General features: G+C 39.7%; 1 protein-coding gene across 1 annotated transcript in view; it reads left to right on the top strand.

The window, feature by feature from the left end:
- The window catches only part of pou2af1 (POU class 2 homeobox associating factor 1), a 17789-nt gene extending 13854 nt beyond the window's left edge, over window positions 1–3935 (top strand). The window contains exons 3-5 of the mRNA XM_020620728.1: window positions 747–786; window positions 915–1207; window positions 2608–3935. Of these exons, the coding sequence (XP_020476384.1) occupies window positions 747–786; window positions 915–1207; window positions 2608–3039 (765 nt within the window). The 3' untranslated portion in view covers window positions 3040–3935. The remainder of the gene's footprint in view (window positions 1–746; window positions 787–914; window positions 1208–2607) is intronic.
- Window positions 3936–23522: the final 19587 nt, after the last annotated feature.

Raw genomic sequence — 23522 nt, 5'->3', positions numbered from 1 at the left:
CAGATTCTACCTCACCTCAAAATATACTCTGGTCTGGAGTGTGAGAATGTGAAAAATATGATTTAGATACATTAGTAATTGTCACTTATCTGGTAAAACAACACAATACACACATTAACATGTTCCCATAATTGGCATGTTCCCAAGCCAATTGCTCCTTCCTTTTATGTGAACAATATATTCTTTTTCCTCTCATGACAGATTTAGTTGTTTCCCACAATGTACCTGCTGATAAACCTCCAGTGCAATTAGTCTCCATAAAAAATACCCAGTCCTTCTTTAATAAACTGAAGACAATCCTTGTCTTTAAGCAGTAAATTAATAAATTGCCCTCTAGAAGGAGGATGTCTTCTTATAACTGATTTAGTTTTGGGAAAAAATATCAGTTTATATTGCTTCATATTTTAACATATTTTCCATGCTAAATATTTCACAAAATTCAGTTTTAGTTCAGTTTGACTCAAGTCAGAAAGTTATTTTGCAGAAGACAAACTTTGTAAGGACACACTTGTTTGTGAAAACACAAATAAATTTTGGCTCTTATCTCTAAGAGACACACACACACACACAATTTCATCTCAGCTGCTGCTCACACCTGGACTTGAAGAGTACAAATGTAAATACTGCATATTTATATATCAACATCACAACATGCTCTAGTTCTGCTGCAGCAACATGTGATAGTGGTTCTACTACAATTATTGACATGCTCAACTCACTTTTTTGTTTGTTTTACTCTTTTTTAGGATGTGGTTGCACACAACAACCAGTCATCATACACACAAGGTACTGTTCATTCACAACAGCTGCGCCTGAAACTTACCTGATCATTTACCTAACTGATTCTTGTGAATAAAACTATGTGTTTCTGCATGATTTCAAAGACTAATTCGCTACTTCTCTTTGAAATTCAGCCATCTTTGGCGCTGATGTTACCAGTGTCACCTCAGCTGAACCGTCAACAGCAGCTGGTGATGGAGGCCTGCAGTACACAGGGTGGAAAGCTCCACCCCCTGCCACTAGTGCTGGCCTGCAACCTGCCATGACACCATGGTCCTCACCTGAGTACAACCAGCAGGAGCCCTCGGCACAGAATCTGGCCTACCCAGGCACCCCCACCCTGACTGCAGATGTGTATATGCAGACTCTGTGCCCCAGCTACACCATGCTGACCTACACACACACACCACTTCTCACTAATATTGGGGTGAGTAGGAAACTCAACAAAAGTTATGTTTAAAGCTTTAGCAGGCTACACCCTGCATGGAAAAACCACTGGCAAAATTACAGTCTGTCATCATTGCAGTGCATTGATGCAGTACCAAATGACAACCAGTGGTGGAAGAAGTACTCAGATCCCTTACTTAAGTAAAAGTAGCAATACAACTGTGTAAAAATACTCTGTAAAAGTCCTGCATTCAAAATGTTACTTAAATACAAAACTATTAGCATCAAAACATACTTAAAGTACAATATTAAAAATAAAAGTACTAATTATGCAGAATGGCACATTTAACATCAATGTATATCATATTACTGGATTGTAATTATCAATGCATTACTGTGTACATCGCATTTAATGTTGCAGCTGCTAAAAAGCCAGTTTTAACAACCTTATATGCTTTTAATTTGAAATACTGCTGAGTAGCTTGAAAATTTTCTGCCAGGGATCAATAGAGTCATATAATCATATTGTATTTTTGTATAATCTGGTTCTGAAAGGGGGCAGCACAGTGGCACAGTGGTTAGCGCCGTTGCCTCACAGCGAGAAGGTTCCGGATTCGGGCCCCACCCGGGACCCTTCTGTGTGGAGTTTGCATGTTCTCCCCGTGCTTGCGTGGGTTCTCTCCGGGTACTCCGGCTTCCTCCCACAGTCTAAAGACATGCAGCTTAGGTTGATTGGTGTCTCTAAATTGCCCATAGGAGTGCGTGCGTGCGTGTGCGTGTGTGTGTGTGTGTGTGTGTGTGGTTGTTTGTCTATGTGTTAGCCCTGCGATGGATTGGCGACCTGCCAAGGGGGATTGGCTCCGCCCCCCCTCCACCCCCCTGACCCTGTTCAGGGACTAAGCGGTAGAAAATGAATGAATGGTTCTGAAAAGTAGCTAAAGTTATAAAATAAATTTAGTGGAGTAAAAAGTACAATAGTCACCTCTAAAATGTAGTGACAATGAAACACAGACAATGAAAATATGCAAGTAAAATAGGGATACCTCAAAACTGTACTTAAATACAATACTTGAGTAAATGTCTTTAGTTACTTTTTACCACTGCTGACAACACCTCCTGTTCTCCCAGTTCTTAGCTTTAAATGCCCACCTTACACACCTATAGTGAGTGGGACATAAAGGACAAGACAACAATAGAACATGCCTCTAAACCCACTGGCCATTTTATCCATGCACAAAGAATTAGTTTGAATTCGTTTAGAGGCTGGAAGGCTCAGTTAAGAAAGGTCACAACATCAACATTACCTTCTGATGACTGTGCTGTTTGCAGTGTATAAGCAGAAAGAATGTCAACCTGAACAAGAAAAACCTTTTATGTTTTTGCTAATTTTAGTTCCATAGTGATCAACAGTAATGTTTTAGTCTTATTTGTTTTATCTAGACTATACCAGTGGCCTCTGCACCAGCTTCCCTTCCCCAGATGGAGCTCCCAGACTCGGCACTGACCTACCTCCCCTGGGCCCAGCCTCTCACCACCATATCTACCATGCCTAACCCGGGGGTCCAGTTTGCTCCTGGCTCTGCGGCCCTGCCTGGGTCACCTCTGATGCACATGCCCTTGTCTGTGTCTGTGACCACAATGGTCCCTCAGCTGGAGGCCCAGGGTGTAGACCCTCAGTCCCAGATTCTAGAGCTCCCACAGCATTCAGGCCACCAGCTGGACCCTGAACCGCAAGGCCCATCTTTGGATGAAGATCCAGAGGTAGAATCGGAATCATCAAACTTACTGGATAAATTTCTGGATGATAAGGAAGCTGATGAAGAGGAGGATAAGGAGTCATATAGCAGCTCACTGTACATACCCAATGTCTGAAAATATGAATGTCTGTTTATAGAAAGCAGTATAATTGCTCTTTTTGTTATCTCAGGGTCACTGAAATAACAAAATGTATGAAAGGCCCTTCTTTCATACATTTTGGCTTAAGCCTTTAATTGTTGCATTGCCTCGCCCCGGAAATAATTCAAGTTCATTATAACTAGGGTCTTAATGTTGTAGTTGTGACCACAGTAACTTCCAAATATCAAGGTTGGACTGCCAAAAAGACAGCCTGGGCAAGTGTCTCAGAGCCACAGAACATCTGGCCCCAGCTGTTTACCTGTAGTAATTGATTTCATTACAAAGATCACCTTGTTAGTATTTTGTCACTATTTTGTCCCCCACCCAACTACTTTTTATTCTCATCTCTCTCCTTTACATTCTTTCCTTTGGGGAAAACTCCTGACCGTCCGACTTCCCCTTCGAGCAGCACAGAGAGAAGAGAAGGTCGCTGAACTTTTGTTGTTACACAAGCATTTTCCTATATGAACACAAGAAGAGCTCTTCTAATATATAGATAACATATATTCCATAACACATGTTAATCAAAAATATGTTAACAAAGAATTAACTGTCAAGGATTCCCAGTACCACTACTAGCCAGGCTAATTGGTGGACTCTTATTACAATGCCAGACGAGCAAAGGTGAAAACAGTCTCTTTATTATGCTCACAGACTGATCACTAAACCCACGTAAACACAAACAAACACTCACAGGTCGGGAACACAGTCCAAGGTCAGAACCAGCAAATTCACACAGCCGAGAGATCCGAAGCGAGGGGTCAGAGAGGGAAGTCTGATAGCTGAATACCAGGAAAACAGTCCAAAACAGAAGACAGAAACAAGACAGAATCATGACAATTAACTATATATAACATAAACTGTTTGTTATAACCACTTTCAAGTCAAGAATCTTTATTGTCATTATTCATAGCACAGCGAAATTTCTTCCAGCAGCTCTTGGCTTAAAAGGCACATTATTTACATAAACACAAGAAATGTACAGTCAATATAAGAATATGAACAGATAAAAATGAAGATGTATGGGAACTAATCAGGTCAACAGCATATTAGCAGCAGAAGAATATAGTCCCATTCTAAAGTGCAGCTCAGTGCAAATCTCAGTCTTTAAGAAGAGGTGTGAGCATGTGTGTGCATTTGCACTAGTCCACTATACCTGTAACTGCCTGTGGGGGGAACGTTGTGTGTGTGTGTGAGACTACGGGTTAGGGGGGTGATTGATTTCACTGCTCCGGGGAAGAAGCTGTGTCTCAGTTTGTTTTAGTCCTTATATTCCTGTACCTGTTCCTGGAGGGAAGAGGCACAAGCAAACTGTTACTAGGGTGGGTCTGCAGCAATCCATCTGGCCTTCCTCTGGATCCAGTCTGCATTAACTGGCCTTTTTTAGGTTGTCTAAGCAACTCCAAGACTTTTGGTTTTTATTAAATACATCAGAGTGCACTGGATGTATGTCACAGGGTTAGGGGTGTAGTCAAATCAAATCAAATCAAATCAAAATTTATTTATATAGCACTTTAAAAACCAAAGTACAAGGACAAGGTAAGAACTAAAGTAAATAAGATCAATACAGGAATAAAACAACATAGGAACATAAACACACAAATTACACAGAATCCATCGTTAAAAGACGGAAGACAATACTATATATTAAAAGCCATAGTGAATAAATATGTTTTAACCAATGACTTAAAAGTTATGAAGTCTGTAGTCACCTTTTTCATGTGCCTATGCATGATGAAGGCAGTTGGAGTCGACGGGCAGAGTGGAAGACCCACAAAGCTGTGAGTACTGCTCGGCTGACTCATCTGTTTTATGCTCTGGGAATTAAGAGCAGGGCCTTGACCAGTGTTTTTAAAAGGACTCACTACACCACTGTTTGTTCGAAGGTGAAGGCATGAGCCTTATGGTGAAGGTACAGGATGAACTGAACCAAGGGTATGAGTGAATTGCCCAAGTACTCTGTTTTTATCCCTATTTATCTCTTTCCAATGAACATTCCATTATTGTCTGCATTGTTTACTGTCTGTTTTTACTGCTGTTGTGGAAATTGCCACCACAACTGCTTATTCTGCATTGTTTGCACTGTTTGTTGCTGTTAATACTGCTATTTTGTTATATTACACAGCCTTATGCTGGTTTATTGTTTGCACACTGAGAGCCAATGTACCAGAGTCAAATTCCTCGTGTGTCTGTCACACCTGGCCAATAAAGCTGATGCTGATTCTGATTCTGATTCTGATTCTGATTCTGACATGTAGGACACTGGAGATATAGTACCCAGCTATTCTCTCCTGTTGGACTGCAGCAATTGCCCCCTGGACAAGAACACAAATGTAGCTTGTTTTTAATCTATTTATTATTTTATTGAACTAGAGTGTTGTAGCTATTGCTGGCAATCAGCTGCTTTAAGACCATTCTTTGTATATGCTTTCACTGTGTTTATCTGTTAAATAAACACTCTTTGTTTACATCAGTGGTGGTTCCTTGGTCCTCAGGCTGCTCACACCTGGTTCAACTTACTTATAAAGGGTCTAACACTTACCTTATTCATTATTCTGCATCCCATCCCTTATATGTAACCTGAGAACTTTGCCCTGCTGTTCTTGGCAATGAAGGCCTCTGAGCCTCAGGGGTTTTCCCCCAGGGGAAAGTGACATTATGAGAGGGGCTGTAACTCATTTGCCAAATCTCACACCTGGGAACACCTGAGATCGTATCGCAAATCGTAACGTGCTGGGCCTGCTTATATGGTAAAAACATGTGGAGAGGCGTTGGGTTTGTCTGTGTAGTCTCATGCAGAATTTACAAATTGTGCAAACAAGAACACGAATGCTGAGATGCTCACTCCATACGCCATCATATACTGTATCAGTGTTAACGTGCACAACTTTTACTCCTGTACTTTTTTCATTTGTCATCTATCAGCTCTTTTTGATTCTTAAATGATTTATCTGATGATTCATTCATTAAGCACGAGTTGTTCTTTGAATCTTTGACCAATTCATGCACATGTCCTTAGGGTGCTTCAGCGGCTACAAAAAAGATAAATGGTGTTGAAAAGTAATGTCCTGTGTAACCCTTTATGTATAAATACCTGTAAGCGATTTTTCTCCTCCTTCTTTCAATTTTTTTTTTTTTTTATTATCTCAAAGGCGGAGTCGGGACTGTAGAATCACAGAGTCCCTTTAAAGCGCTCCATTTTGGGAAAAGAGGTGCTGCAGAAACATGCCTGTGCAGCACCTCTGATAGCGCAGCGGGGTGGGATTCACGGAAGCCCTTGCCAGGTCAAATCATGGAAAGGTTGTGCCCTAGGGTCTCGTAAATAAACACGCCATGAAGACTGAGAATACACATTTCACAATTCCTCCCAGCTGAGCCCTTTTCTATTCATTTTGTTCTCACTATTACAAACATATTTTGGTAACACTTTCTACTAAAGGGCCCTTGTACAATGGTGCTTTATACATCAGTTATAGGTTACTGATAAGATCAAGTTTTGGGTTGCAGGGTTCAGTCCTGCTTTGTCTTCTTTCTATTTGGTATACAGTGCAGACATATTTTGGTAGCAAAAACGCTGGTAATCCGTTAATACTCATAGTTTTATTGATTTCTTAACAGCCATTAAACTCTGAAGGCCTAAGTGTTCATATATCATTAATAATGGGGGTCCTGTGAGTTGCTTTTTAAATGTTAAAGGGCTGTTACAGTTTTTTTCAATTGGTAACACATTTTTTGGCAGCAGGACTCATTGTCTCATAACACTTATGCAAAACAGTTCACGCGCACCACAAAATGAAGCACTACACAAAAAACTACAAAAATGCTCATAAAATCTAACTTTTTACACCAAATGCCACACACTTCATTCACATTAACTGACTTTATTTTCAGGAAACCACCCACTGCTGTGTTAAATTCAAAGCACATTTATCTTTGGTGGCCTTTCTCTATAAGAAGATTCTGCAGGGAAAGACTGTTACAGTAAAGTGCACAGAAATCTGCACAAAACACAGATTTCACAGCAAAAAAAACTAAATTTAGTTTTTTCTTTCACAGCAAGTTAGTGCAACACACACAGCAGAGTGGATATTACAGTTATGCAAATAAAATATATCAATAGTACTATTTAAAAAAGCTATAATTGCTGTATTGCAGTTGTATGCCTCCACCAACCAGTCAAATTCACAGGTATGGAACAGACATGAGGTCACTGAACTTGACCTTTGACCAACATCTAATCAGTTCATCTTTGAGTCCAAGTTGACATCTATACCAGCTTTGAACAGGCCTGCTATGAACAGGCCACTCACCTGTTGTCTTTTTTTATAGTGCTAACATCCTGGTTAATGAGTCAACAATTAAGCAATTAGGTTTTTGGCCAATGGCATAGGTTTTTAAAATTGGTTCAGGAGTGTGGCATTGTCAGGGACCAAGCAGTAAGGCAAAAGACACAGCTTTCAAAGTTCAAAACAATGGGCTTTTTATTAACCCAAAAGTAAGGAAAAATGCAAACATTAACATCAGATAAATTGGGCCCTAAAAGAGGTCAGCAAAAGAAAAGGAAACTCAAAATACAACAAACTGAACTGCCTAATACCTCAACAAAAGCAACTGACCTAACAAATGACACAAAGGGGAACATATATATTGGCTGGCCAAACCAATAACACACACAAGGGGTAAACTAAAGACACTACCAAAGCAATCAACTAATAAACACTAAACACACAGTCTGCTCTCAACTAAATATTTCCTTTAAATGTGAAGAAATTAACATAACTTGACAAATAAAGTTTATAAACTACCAACAAATAAACAATACATCTCTCCCAAAGTCCCCCCTTTCTTGTATTGGGTACTTGGTGCATTCCAGGCCTAGTGGGAGGTATTTAAACCTGCTGCTTCCTCAGTCCAATCTTTCAGCTGAACCATCCATCCATGGACCAGGAAACATGTAACTCAAAAGAAAATTTACACATATTAACAATACAGAATTAATCAAATGTGCATGCTCATTGATCAGTTGTGTATGTCTAATATGAAAGCTGAAAAAACTTAGAAAAAATCACCTGGACTAGATTTCTAGGTCGAAGACATTTCACCTCTCATCCAAGAGGCTTCATCAGATCAGATCTGATGAAAGATGAGCTGAATTTTTGCTTCCTGAATGTCAGTTTTGTTTAATTGTGCCAAACATTGTGCCAAATATGTCATTTGAGTGTGTTAGAAATTGTGAATATATATATATATATATAAATAATAAATAGATTTTGGTCCAGGTAAGTGGTTAAATAGTCTTGCCAAAAGTTATTTATAACCTAACAACCTCAGAGATTGTTCCTGTTGTTTATAAGTTATTATAAATCCATTAATTACAAATCATAAGCCTTCTATAAAACATTCCTTATTAGGGAGTAGTACCACATTCTCTTCTAATCTCTTATGATCTTTTTGAAGCTGATATTGATGTTTTCCTGCTGCCAGTAACCATACATGTAAACATAAATATAGTTGGGCAAATGTTCAGGATCACTTGGTTTTTACCATTTGCAAGAGAATTTCTTCAATGGCTCATGCAAGTCAAATACCTATATACTTTAACGTTCAGTGAGGTAAGGAGTAGCTCTTATTTTCAGTGCCTCTCTGGTGTTAAGTTTGCTAATAACACAAGCTGGAACCTTTATGTAGTCAGGGTAACTTCCAGTGAGAGGCTCTTTTACAGGAAAGCCCTGAGAGAACTGCCAACTTCCTGGTCACAAGGTCGCTTCTTGAACCATTAGGTCACCACTCCCCTGTATAGATGAAGCATTTTCCATGAGAAGTTCCTTATCACTGTAGTTAATGTTTTAGCTGTACATATTCCCATCCCAAACAGTCAACAGGTATCAAAAATATCACCAATTGCCACACAGTGAACCAGAGGCTATTGAAGGTCAGAGTCCCTGGGGCTGCTGGGAGTCCAGCTAATGTTTTATTATACATCTTGGCTAATAAAGATCTGAGTACATAATCAGACCAGCTGCCATAGAGATCAAGTTTATGGGTTTGACTCAGAATAAAAACCACGGTGACTCACTTTGTCAACACTTTCTCAATACACTGACAAAGAGTCTATTTTTCTTCTTAAGTAGCCGAAGTGGTTTGTTGGTGGTTTCAACGGAAGTTGAAATGTCAAACCATGTCAAACATATTTTTGGACTTAGAGAACTAGGAGTAGCTGAACAGGAGCTAACCTGTGAGCAATCTATGATTCTGGCATAATATTATGTTGGTCCTCTGTGGTAGTGCATCGTTTAAAGTTATTGGTGATGTAAACAGACATGTCTGTGTGGATCAAACCGTCTCACTGGTTATGTGTGTGGGGACACACGCACGCTGTGTTTCCATCATTTCAGAGAACGCTGCACTGACCTACTTTCAATTCCTGGAGAATTACCCTAACCTTAACCATAGCCACTACTTGCCTAGCCCTAACCCTGACCCTCGCCTTAACCTCACCCAGTCATCACTCTAAAATGTGATGATTTATGTTTTAGGACTCAGAGTCCCCACAGGGTGACTGTGTAAACAGATTTATATACCCATGAGATGACTAATACCAGGCCACACACACACACATGAAAGCAGCGCATGAGCCATGGTAAATAATAAACACATGTCCCATCAAACACGTTACATGGCATATGGAGGGCTGATCAAATTAGCCACACTGATGAGGGCATTTTTAATCTTACTTTTGAAAAAAGAAACAGAAAATAAGTGTTTTTCTCACAATGTCAAAATGTTCCTTTAATGTATAATGTTTTAATGTAAGCAGATATCCACTGTTACTGACTAATCTCTGACAAGTGCAGTACAAGAACATCACTGACAACAAAACAAAATTAATCAAGGAGTATTAATAATAAAACTGTCAGTGCTGCTTGGATTACTTGGTATGTGATTTTAAAATCCTGCTCCTTTCAAAAGGGTTTCCTAAAAACTAAGGAAGCTTCAAAGTTTAGCACATCTTGTACAGAAAACATGCAACATCTGCTGTCAGTATTCCTTTCACTGCTTGCTCATGAGCTTTATCTTGCTTTTCATCTCTGAAGAAAAACGCCCTTCTGCAAAAAGTACATCATCAACATAACCAGGAGTGGTATTAGGACCAGTGCAGTCCTGCCGAGGCCTGTTCTTCCTGCTCAGCAATACATGAGGTTATCTTTAAGTGGCCCAAGATGGCATCAAGATATCATGCATGTTATGGTCTTCTCACATTTTATTTTCATGTTTTCAACAACTTCTTACATATAGATATCTTTACAGTTAGTATGTAATATGAAGGGTAGTCCAGGCAGAGTCTTTAATGTCAGGAATGTCATGGCAAAGAACAGCTTAACAATGAACTCACCCTGTTGTTTGGAGTACTCTGTGTATATTATGACCCACCACACAGGTGAACTCTGTCCCAGACTGTCCTTTCGATTTTCATAGGAATTTCTGCAGGTGACATGTCCCTTTTTTGCAGAGGATTGTTCTTTGGAAAGCACTACTAGACAGCAAACAGAAAAACTAAAGAGCTTTGATGAAATGTGTCACTTGCTCCCTCCTTTTGCAGCAATAAGTTTTTATGAAAACCACAGTATGACTTTAATAGAGTTAAATAGCCTACTCCCCTAATCATTTAATATCTCATATCAGGTGCTTTCATCCTCCACTTCCCTTCAGCTTTATGTGTTAGTCTGTCACTCTTTTCTATCAGTTTCTAGGTGCAGCTGTGACCCCGTCCTTCTGTTATCAGGCCTCTGTGTGTGTTTGTGTTATGTGCAGAACACATGCAAACATCCCTTGATTTGCTCTAATTCATTGATATGAATACACACTGGTGAAGAGCTCAGTTATCAGTTGTGCAATACGGTGTGATATTACAGTAGTTACACAGTTCATCATAAACCTTTTCTTTAGCCATGATAAGATTTCAGTCAGAGGTTGTCAAAGTGTAATGTTACTGTGACACCAGAAATGTTTTCATATCTCTCTTATAACCGGAGGATTGTTGTTACATGCCACCCATGTTTGGGTATTCAATAGAGGCATTGATCCTTTTGCTTAAATATTAACATGGACAAAAGAAGCGCAGTGTCTGGACAGAAAGGGTTTGATTCAATATATCTGATTGTAAAACTTCAAAGGAGTCTCATAAAAATGTAAAATAGCATCACTGTATTGTGGACAACAGCCGATTTGATTTAAAGAAGGTATCTAGAGGTGTTTGTCCTAAATCTTCTGCTCTATTGTAAAATTCTACAGCAACAACTTTTACTGTAACATTCATACATTATATATTTTTTAAGGGTGTAAACTAAATATATCATTTTATGTTATTATAATAGCATAATCATAATTACTATACCCATTATATCTTAGTTTTCCTTTTAATAGTAGACAGTATTTAGTAATAGTTAAGAGTAGCCCACTGACTTAGCTTTGCATTTCTTTTGATCAAAATTAATGCTGTAGAAAAGAGTTAGTTTATATTTTCCATATTCTTCTTCCTACTCAAAACTTGATGTCTAGGTTATGCATAATGCAATTTGATTGCAGACAAATTGGTGGTTCTGGCATATTGTGCGAGTAGTGGTTAATGCAGCTTCATGCCTTTAGACCAGTGGTTCCCAAATGGTGTGCTGTGAGACAAGTCCAGGTGTGTATACATTACATACAAAAAGTTATGAATGAATTTGTAATTTAATAAATCACTACTGTTATGGTTTAGTCCCCCTCACCAGGAGGGTGAGGGAGAACTGGGGTTGGACTCAAGATGGCTGACCCAGGTGCTAGTACAAAAAAGGTGGTTTAATGGAATAAAAACAACAAAGTGACAACATAACAGGGTCCATAATACATACAAGGGAAGGGCAGTGATGACTAAGGAGACCAGGACGGTAAACACACAATCTAACGACAGGAATTAGGATAGCAGGAGGATGAGAACGGACAGGTGAACAAAAAGAACCAACGTACACAATGTAATCCACAGTACAGGGACTGTCAGCGTGGAAGACAAAGCACGTATTTAAGTATTGCTAACCGCATAATTAGCGTGATAAGGTCAAGCCAAAACGCACAGAGACTGTCAGCGTAGCATCTTACACACGTCTAAAAAATATGCGGAACTTACAAAGGGTAAGTATTGTCCATTATATGTCGCAATGCTCCGGTGACGACGGGGCGTCTGCCAGAGGTATAAAGAAGGAAGCCAACAAATCACCGGAATACGCCTCAGGTGTGCGCACCGACCCACGAGTCACTAATTACCCGATGCGACACAGCTGAGGCGTTGATCCCGCAAAAATGGAGAGCAGGAGAGGAAAAATAGAAAGAGGCAGGTCGCGTTGAGCAGACCTGAAAACTACTTTGGATGCACCAATTACCAAGTTCAAAGGCAAATCCTATAGCCTAAAAGAACCACCTCAAGAAAAGAGAAAAAGAACTGTCAGTAGACTGTATCTTGAAAGCTACCTATCTTACGGCTTCAGCTTTCCTGTGGACGTCAACAGCCCTCAGCCCGAGTATGTCGTCTGTTAATGTGATGCCAAGCAAGTTGAAGAGACACTTGGAAACTAAACATCCATTCTTACGTTGAGAGAAATGTGGCCAAATAACATGCTGCTTCCGATGCAGATTTTAAGTCTCTTTGTGGGATTCTGTGAAATTGTCTTATAACGTGATGGAGACAAGTATATGCTATTCAATTCAATTCAATTTTATTTGTATAATCCCAATAAAAGTCATCTCAGGACACTATGAAGTCTTTAAGATACAATGGAGCTTATTGCAAAGCAGCCCAAACCTCACATGGTAGTAGAGACACTCATTCGCTCCGCTTGGTTCAGATGCTGCAAATGTGCTCTCTTTATTACCACCAAGGATGTAAAAAATCTGTGAGCCCAGACAGACATGTCTCACTAACCTGTAAGTGGAAAATATTTACAATAGCAAATGTTTTAATGTTGATTCACATTTAAGTTACACTTAAAATGTATTCTTTTCAACTCAGTGTCAACCAGTTTTGATTCTCTATGTATCTCTTTACAGCTGTTGTTTTATTCCAGCTCAGTGCACTCCTCTCTGTTGATATGTATTTACAGTTTATATGCAAATTAGTTTTTAGTCCCAGTGCATCTCTCTTCTTAGATTGGTCTGTAAGGAGTGTTTACATCTTTATGCTTCACTCTCATGCCAGATGTACCCCTCCTCTTTCACTCACTCATTAAGTAAATAAAAATACATGCTTCTAAAGTGACAAGGCTGACAACATGTGGTTTGGAGGCTATTTTTCATGGACATGAATACAGGTGTGGCTTGCACTTTGGTGTGCCGTGGGCACAAAATGTTTGAAAACCACTGCTCTAGTCTTAAATTGTGATGAGGAGTGGGCTACAGAGGTCTGTAAAAACTTACTTCTTTCTAACTCCACAGCCCACACTTGGTAAAAATTCATCCATAACATGCTAGGGCAATTCATCTATGTTAGCTTAAAGGTTAAAAATCAACCTTTTCATAAGCCTTTCAAACAGTTTTTGGCCTGTATTTTTGATTCATTACATCCACCAGTGATGGTGGTTTGGCTGGTTTCTTAACAGCATAACTCCTAAAATAATTAATGGATTTAGATTATATTTTTGGAGAAGTAGGGTATGGCCCACAGAACAATCCAATGGATTATAGTGCTGATCTGGCTCGTCATCCAGCTCCAGGAATTTATAAAGCATTCTCTACCACTGTGAGGGTTGGAAAGGCTGTCAGCTGTATGTGAAAACCCCCTTGTGACAAAAATGCACAGGTACACTTTGGACTGCTGGAAGTGAAGGCGAGTGGAGCCAATGATTGTAGCAGGATGCATGTTGGGATAGAGACTTTAAAACAGACTTACATGCAGCCGAATTGTGTGAGTTCTCTGCATTTTTGAAAGATACATTGTTATTTTTGAAACTAATGATACCAATGTGATTCCAAATGCTAGTAGTAGTAGTGCTGTCTATTTCTGTGTTTTCTAACCAAGAACCTCCTTTCTGTGAGGCAACAGTGCTAACCACTGCATCACCACTGCCGTCCCTCATACAGACAGTTACTGCAAATTAATCACCAAATGAACAATGGTCTGATACAAATTTGTCCATAAATGAATAAACATTGTTTTATGGAGACAACATGTTCCTCTAAAAGTGTTCAGAGTTAAAAGTAATTTGACATTTAAAAATGCTGGGGTTTTTTTGCATACTCAAATATCAGTACCAGGAAATAAAAAATGATTGAGGAGCTCTGCTGAGGCCTGAGTTTTGGCCTGTTGCCAAGCCTTTGTAGGGGGATTTCCACAGGTGCTAATTCAGCAGAAGGAGAGCTCACAACAGGATCTGTGGAATATGAACTGTATACACACACACACACACTCACACACACACACACACAATGGCTCCAACTTTGCTGTGACCAGGGTCAAATACTTGGATTTGAAAGCCCTTGCAATATGCAGACTCTGTTTGGCACAGATGAGCCCATGTGGTACAAGGGGTCAAAGTCGCATTTGTTGAAGAAATGAATAATGCTTCACTTTTCACAACTAGCTTCAACTTGTCGTTTACATAATACAACACACCTGCAGAAAAAAATATTTCACATACTTATCCTCCTGCTTTTTCTACCTAAGCATAAGCCCACAGGCCAAGTTTTAGACCGAAACCAGCCAAGACAGGGAAAAATCTTTTTTAAAAGTATCCCTAGGTCCAGTTTGGCATCGTATGAATATGTCTTGTAACTGGCCAAATTAAGATCACATGACAGTTGGGAGAAAACACATACACTTCTCTAAAACATCAACTGTAAATGTCAGGGTTTAGTGTTTGTCCATGGAAAGTTTTTGGGACCTGTCTTGGTAATTATTTGATAATGCTTAGTCATAGTTAGTGTTGGATGCTATTAGTCAGCTGGTACCTGCCTTTACCTGTTGTACTTATCATAGATGTGCACACACCATTTTCTGAGGTTAAGATAATGTGCTTAAGATAGTGATAACGTTGGTTGTCCTGTCAAAGCAGGCAGCAGTTTCAACATGTGGCAATTAGTGTGCAGTACTTAAAAGGATAGGTGCACATTTAAGTCTGACTTAAATCAATAGTCAGGTACCAATACACACAAAAACTGTTTTTGCTTGCTGAAATCACTCCTCCCGTTCATACTGGTCTCTAAAAGATCTCTTACTAATGTGCTTTTAGTTAAAGTGATGGAAGATAAAATCTACATTCCTTGGTTTATGTTTTGAACATATTTCACAATACATCTAATGTTAATATGAAGTTACAGTAGTTCAACAAACAAAGCTACAGCATTTCCCTTTGTTTTTATCCTTCAATTGCAGCTCAGCAAGGAAACAATATTTGGGGAAGCACAAAGAATATACTGTACATCTAGCACTCTGGGGTTTTTACTAAAAAAGGCTGGTGTACAAGCTGTTACCACTCTGGTTTCTGGAGCAGGAACAGATACTCCAAAATTAAGGGTTACCCTGTAATTAGTTTAAGCAGAGTGATTTAGTTTACTCATCCTGCTTTGTGGAACAGCCCCGAGCTCAGAGCTATAACTTACATGTATGGAGATACATGGTGGCTGTGATGAATTGACTGAAACTTCACTATAAGGATAGACAGGGTGAGCCATTTCTGATTTTTCCTGTGTTCTCATCAGAGGCTGTTCGATCCTTCTTTAGACACCTGAAGAGATGATGCATGTCAGCACACTCACAGACACTGTCATGATTCATGACTCACTGTTGGTTTTGTTTACTTCCTTGTTCCTCACCATGTTGTCCCCTTGTCATTTCAGACACAGCCTACTTTCCCACTTCTGGCATCTACTCCTTCACTGCTCTGCCCACACTCACCTGCTTCGCATCAGTCTCATCCCTCTGCCAGCACTTAAATCCTGCTGACATAAGTGCTGTCAGATTGCTGGCAAATTCAACCAGATTGTCAACATAGAAACTGCACTATTGACTCCAGTATTTCTTCCTGCATTACTGCTTGTTGCTGAATTTCTTCTGCCTCCAGACATTGATTCTTGTAGCTAGTGCCCTGCTTGTGTATGGACACTGGTTCATTACTTTGGTTCGGGTCAGTTGCTTACCCTTTGCCTGTTTTGTTTGCTCTCTCTCTGCCTGCAAGGTTCAGAACTCTTTAAAATTAACCCTGCCGCTGAACTGTACTATTTGCTCATATCTGTGTTGTGCAGACCTGAAGCCTTGGACCTGGCTGGCTCCAAGGCAAGCATTACTTACCTTTATGACATTATTTTCTTGTTTGTTAAACCTGAACAGACTGCTAATCTATATTATCTGCATTCACTATGTTGTTGTACGTAGCAGTTGTTTGAACATCTGACTCCTTATATGAGACTTTCTTGCCATGATGTTACTCTGGTTACCTCCACCAAGGAGGTTATGATTTTGGCTCCACATGTGTGTATTGGTTAACAGGATTATGGACCAATGTCTGGATGGATCATCAACATACTTGGTACAGACATCGGTGGGGACCAACCCAAGAAGTGATTAGATTTTGGCTAAAAAAAAAAGGTCAAAGATAAAAAATAATGAAAATGACAAAAATCCCTATCTTTAACATGGGGCCAAATAAAAAAAGTCTCTGTCAAAGGTTATCATAATAATTTGTATGTAGGGTGGCAATGTCTATCACCAGACCAAACTTCATTGGGATCTGATTTAGATTCCGGACCTGACAGCCATTTAAGCTTAACACTGAAAACCCCACATTTTCTGCCATAACTTGACCTATAATGAGGCTAAAGTATGTTCAGGTAAGATGCACAGTATAACTAACTACCTATCATACCCTAAAAGATGATCCGGATCAAGAATTTTAGAAAACATTTTGTGTTGTTCTGGACCTCATTTTTCATAAAGGACCCATCTGCATGAATGAATTTTGTGCTTTAGCGGAGGCACATGCGCTCTCTGGGTGCTCTTGTTTGCATTTGAGTCCAGAAGTAACATTAAAGTACAATCTGGCCACAATGGGTTCAGTGAACTAGAACATAGCTGAAGCTATACAAAGAAATGAGAATCAAGATTCAGATCAGATTACTTTATTCACCAAGTATGTAACATTAAAGGAATGTCTTAGTGTTTGCTCAGTATCCATGAAGTAACCATTCACACGCAACAGATGTCTGTACAGATTGCCCACTCCTCTGATCTCGTCGGCCTCTCTTCTCATTCCTCCGGCACCCGCAGCAGAACCTCATTTAGCATCTCCTGAATGATTTGCCAGCAAGGCTGGTGCCTGCTCCCTGTTTTTATCCTGATGCCTATTGTTTTTTTGAATGACAACTCTCTGATTTCCTCATAGAACATGCCCGACCGATCAAGGTGGTGGGGACTGGCTGAATCGGATTGTCAGTCCATCACTTTAACTGTTTACCTGTTATAAGACTCTTAGAAGGGTTTTTGATGACACTGTTTTGGAGAGAAAGGCCAAAAGGGAGATCTCAGTGGCTGATGAGACTGAAAATTATGTGGTGGAACTTTATACCATAGCTTGAAGAAGTAAGTTGACAATGGCAGTGCTGTAATGGTTTTTATTGAGGTCTGTGTTCCTTTATCGAGGATGAATTAGCCACTCAGGTACTACCTGTAGATTTATAAGGACTTATTAACTTGGCTATTTACAGCAAGGAGCATCATGGAGAGCTACAGCGACAGAGCAGGGTTATTACTCCCACATCACCAGCTGGTGGATGTGGCAGTCCTTGTTGATGTTCACCTCCATCCTCCTTGTCATGGCACCAGCAGCCAAGGGTTGGTTCCCTGCCACTTACTTGGAACCAATGCAACTAGGTTGACCTGGTTAGCCCAAACCTCTGAGGCCATGCGCACCAAAAAAAATGATTAAGCAATGCTTTTAGTGGCTGTTTTTCTCTGATGATGTGCAGGCATTTGTTACTGCTTGTCCTGCATGTGTGTTCAGGATAAGTTTTCTCACCAGACTTCCACTGGTCTTCTTCACTCATTGCTTGTTTCTTGATGCCCCTGGTCACACATAACTCTGGATTTTGTTACACCTGGCACAATGTTTTCTTCAAAAAATAGAAAACATCAGACAAAAGATTTGATCCACAAATCGTAGCAGAGACCATATGACTTCATCACTGTCTACTAAAACAATGGCTTTTATTGTCTGAATTCACTGCAATTAACAACAAAACTCTAGAAGACATTGTGCAGCATCTTAAAATGTCTGGCTGCTCATTAAATATTCTACCTGAAAGCATCTTAAAAAAGAATTTTTGCACTTTGACAGTGGATTTGTTGTATATTGTAAATGATTCACTCATACCAGGTATTATTCCAGCATCATTAAAAATGGCAATTAAAATGACCCTCCTGAAAAAGAAATACTTGGACACTTCAGTATAAGGTAAGTACAGGCCCATCTCCCTTTATAAGTAAGATTATTGAGATAGTAGTTTTTAACTAAATCAATCACTTCTTCAAAAGATATGCTTGATAGATTTCAGTCAGGTTTCCAGTCATACCATAGCGCGAAAACTGCTCTCATAAAGATATTAAATGACATTTGCATGAATAATGACTCAGGGAACTTAACAGTCTTGATGTTATCTGATGTGATCTTAGTGCAGCATTTGACTCTGTGGATTATGAATTACTTCTAATTAAATTAGACAATAGAGTAGGACTATCGGGAACTGTCCTCAGGTGGCTTAGATCATACAGTATCTTGAAGACTGGGGATACATAGTTGGTATTAGTCAGTATCAGTAATTATGAAGTACAGTGTCCCACAAGGATCAATTCTTGGAGCCCTCCTATTTAACTTGTACATGCTTCCACTTTTTTGAATTTTCCAGGAATGTAGTGTTGCTTGTCACAACACAGCATGAGTGTTACACAAATACACAAACTCCCCACTTGTGCAGTTTTATTGGACCACTTGCAAGTCTCAACAATGCTGCTAGAGTAACCCTAGAGGTTTAATGGCAGACCTCAACAGAATGCAGACCGCAGCATGACAAGCTCCAGACATATCAGGATAGAATGGATGAGATCTTGATTTGTTCAAATGCTATTGGTGTTATTATGTAGCCCCAGATTCCCCAACCCTTTGACTTTAAGCTATAACCTTACTTAGAACAATGTTCAAGCTATTCTTACTGTCTAAAAAGGGGCAAGCTGAAGACTGTTTTAGTTGTCAAGATCGTACAAGTCAGATGTTACAAGACTAAGAAGTAAGACAACAGGGCCATTTTTAGATCAGTGCTCAAATCCGTCTAAAGTCCTAAAAAGTTAATTAAGTTTATTTTTTAATTTTTTAATTACAGTTTTATTGTAGTCAGATAATACAAACTCCAGATTTGTTTCCAACAAAAATATTTGCAATTTTGTCATTGTGAAAGGCCCAGAGAGGGTTGTTTGTTTTGTTTGTTTATTTTGGACAGGTTTAGGTCTTAGATAATGAACAATATTTTCACTGCCATGTGACTTTTTTTGTATTATATTTTGTTACAATTTTGTATCACATGTAATTACATATACATTGTCAATTTTATTATTTCTTTTACAAATTAGTTTTAAATACATTTTTAATTCACTTTAGTTAAACAAACTATATTTGTCCCCAGAGTAGCTTTGCTGTAGTTTAACTTCTTCCACTGTGTAGTAATTGGTAGCTTGCTAAGTTGCTTCCCCAACATTGATTGTAACATACCAGTATATATCACAGTAGCATATTCATTACAAGTGAAACTCCTTGATTCAAAAGCTCACTTAAGTAAAAGTATCACTAAAATGTATTTAATTTACTCAGGCAGAAAATGACTCCTGTCAGTGATATTTTATATTATATGTTAAATTGTTAATATTGATGCATTGATTACTGCCTGCCACTATTGTAGCTGCTCAAGGTGGGTCTTTAATTATATTTATATGCAGTCAGGGGCTCAAACTACTTCAAGGGTGACAAGACAAATCAGAAGATTGTGAGATGACTGATGAGGGTTGGAGACCTCACATACAAACTTTTTAGTCAGTTTTGTGTTTTTTCTGTTTTTGTTTCACTGACTGGGAAAACATTGGATGCTTTACTCCTTTGGGCCTCAAACAGTTTAAATGAAACCATCCAAGAAATTAAAAGGGTGAAAGTTAAACAACTCATTTACATCTGAAAGGGTTTTATGCCAAAATGGTTAGGAAACAATAGTACAATCCTTAACAATTCATAACATTTTACAAGCCTATTGCCTCCACCAAGGAAGTTCTGTTTTTGCCAGCATTTGTTGGTTTGTTTAATTGTTAACAGCATAACTCAAAAAGTAATGAACAGGTTTTGTTGAAATATTTTGGAGGGACAGGGTATGGCCCTTGGAGCAAAAGATTTGGTGCTGATTTGTATCATAAGTTTAATACAGGAAAATATTATTAACCACTGTTATAAGTGTTTCAAAGGCTTCTTGACTGTATGTGAGCCCCCTTGTGGCCAAAGTGTGTGGCTACACTGCTGAGTGCTACGGGCACATATGGAGACAAATGGAGCTGGGTTCATGACAGCTGATCATTCACTGTCAATGGAAACCAAGTGCTGTCACTCAGTACACCCCGCTGTGTGAGATGGGGACTGAAGGAGCCCAGCAAGGTGACAGCCCACAGCTGGGGAAAGATCTACTTTATTTAGTGAGAACTGGGTGAGAGCCTGATGGCAGAGATTTGGGACCAGGCTCAAAGCTGTTATCATTTTCTTCTGTAGGACTCGTATTATGCCACTTTATTAAGTTTTGACATTTTTTCAAGTGACACAGTAACCACTTAAATTAAGAATATGTGATCAGTGTATCAAAGTGCTGTCATTTTAGAAATTTGTTTTGAAGTTTTCAGAGATGTGAGCATAGACATATACCTACATACAGTATATGCTGTATGTCTGTGGTTGTGAGTGCTTGTTATCTGACCAGGCTATCTCTTTTAGCAAGGAACTACATCTTGTTCAGACCACAGTAGTCTGCTGGCAAGGACACGGTGTTCCAGCCGCACATTATGGCTGGGCCTCACAACCTGACAAGCAATACGCCACGTGGTTCTTACCGTAACCCAGCGTAACCTCATAGGTTGACGAAGACTGTCCTGCTCTGCTTTTCCACTGTATTTTTCTCTGTGTTAGTCTCTGCTTACTGTAGAGGAGAAAGGCGCTGCACTCCTTTCTTTCTCACACACAACTGAGCAGAGGACATGAAGGATCACTCCACAGTGCAACAATCAGCCAGTAACGAAGACTATGTCAGCAGTTTATCAAACAGCTGTTGAACAAATAGTACACAAAATGTGACGTCTTCACTATTTTGCCTGTGGTTCACTCACTGAAGTCTCCGTTTTACCCCTAAACCAGAATGTCTGTCATGTCTATTGTTTTCTTAACTTTCAAACTAATAATAATATCAGTGCCATTCCAAATGCCCATAGTAGGTTTAGTAGTATGGTCAAGCACTCATATTATGAGGGTCAAACTACCATGGGAATACTGCTTTTATGGGATTACAAGAAAAATGATTAGATTTTTTTTCTTACTTCTAAACTCTGACAAAACTGAAGTTATTGTATTTGGGCTTGAAAACCTTAGAAATCTGCTGTCTAACCATATAGTTATTCTAGATGGTGTGAGGAACCTTGGAGTCATTTTGACCAGGATATGTCATTTAAATCACACATAAACCAAGTCTCTAGATCTGCCTTCTTTCACCTGCGCAATATCGTGAAAATCAGGAGCATCCTGTCTCAAAGTGATGCTGAAAAACTGGTCCATGCATTTGTTACTTCCAGGCTGGACTACTGTAACTCTTTACTATCAGGATGTCCCAATAATTCCCTAAAAAGCCTCCAGTTAATCCAAAATGCTGCAGCCAGAGTACTGACAGGAACTAGCAAGAGAGATCATATCTCTCCCATATTAGCTTCTCTCCACTGGCTCCCTGTAAAATTCAGAATAGAATTTAAAATCCTTCTCCTAACATACAAAGCCGTTAATGACAAGGCTCCATCGTATCTTAACAACCTCGTAGAGCCTTATCATCCTAACAGAGCACTTTGCTCTCAGAGTGCAGGTTTACTTGTGGTTCCTAGAGTCCACAGAAGTAGAATGGGAGGCAGAGCCTTTAGCTATCAAGCTCCTCTCCTATGGAACCAACTCCCAGTCTCAGTTCAGGAGGCGGACACCCTCTCTACCTTTAAGATTAGACTTAAGACGTTCCTTTTTGATAAAGCTTATAGTTGGGGCTGGATCAGGTGACCCTGAGCCTTCCCTTAGTTATGCTGCTATAGGTCTAGGCTTCTGGGGGGCCCCATGATGCTCTGAGTTTCTCTCCTCTCCTCTCCTCTCCTCTCCTCTCCTCTCCTCTCCTCTCCTCTCTTCTCTTCTCTCTCTGTGCATCTATATGCCACCATCTATATACCACCAGAGGTGTTCTCTTCACGGGTGAATCCTGGTTTTCACTGTACAGGGCAGATAGCAGACAGCGTGTAGGGCGTCATGTGGGTGAGCGGTTTGCTGATGTCAATGTTGTGGATCGAGTGGCCCATGGTGGCGGTGGGGTTATGGTATGAAAAATGAACACAGGTGCATTTTATTGATGGCATTTTGAATGCACAGGGATACCGTGACAAGATCCTGAGGCCTATTGTTGTGCCATTCATCCACGACCATCACCTCATGTTGCAGCATGATAATGCACGGCCCCATGTTGCAAGGATCGGTACACAATTCCTGGAAGCTGAAAACATCCTAGTTCTTGCATACTCACCAGACAGGTCACCCACTGAGCATGTTTGGGATGCTCTGGATCAATATCCAACAACTTCACACAGCCATTGAAGAGGAGTGGACCAACATTACACAGGCCACAATCAACAACCTGATCAACTCTATGCGAAGGAGATGTGCTGCACTGCGTGAGGCAAATGATGGTCACACCAGATACTGACTGGTTTCCAGACCCCCCCCAATACACTAAAACTGCGCATTTCAGAGTGGCCTTTTATTGAGGCCAGCCTAAGGCACAGCTGTACAATAATCATGCTGTCTAATCAGCATCTGGATATGCCACACCTGTGAGATGGATGGATTATCTCAGAAAAGGAGAAGTGCTCACTAACACAGATTTAGACGGATTTGTCAACAATATTTGAGACAAATAGGCCTTTTGTGTACATAGAACAAATCATAGATCTTTGAGTTCAGCTCATGAAAAATGGGGGCAAACACAAAAGTGTTGCATTTATAATTTTGTTCATTGTATGTCACTAACTGTGTGTCTCCTCTCCCTCGTAGTGTCTCTCTCTCTCCCTGTACCTTTCTGCAGGTAGCCCTAGAGCTACATTTCTACATTTTTGTAAAGTGTCC

Source organism: Monopterus albus, unplaced genomic scaffold, assembly GCF_001952655.1.
Source record: "Monopterus albus unplaced genomic scaffold, M_albus_1.0 scaffold246.1, whole genome shotgun sequence".
Taxonomy (NCBI): domain Eukaryota; kingdom Metazoa; phylum Chordata; class Actinopteri; order Synbranchiformes; family Synbranchidae; genus Monopterus; species Monopterus albus.
Note: the sequence above shows the minus strand (reverse complement) of the source record. Positions and strands in the feature narration are given on the sequence as shown.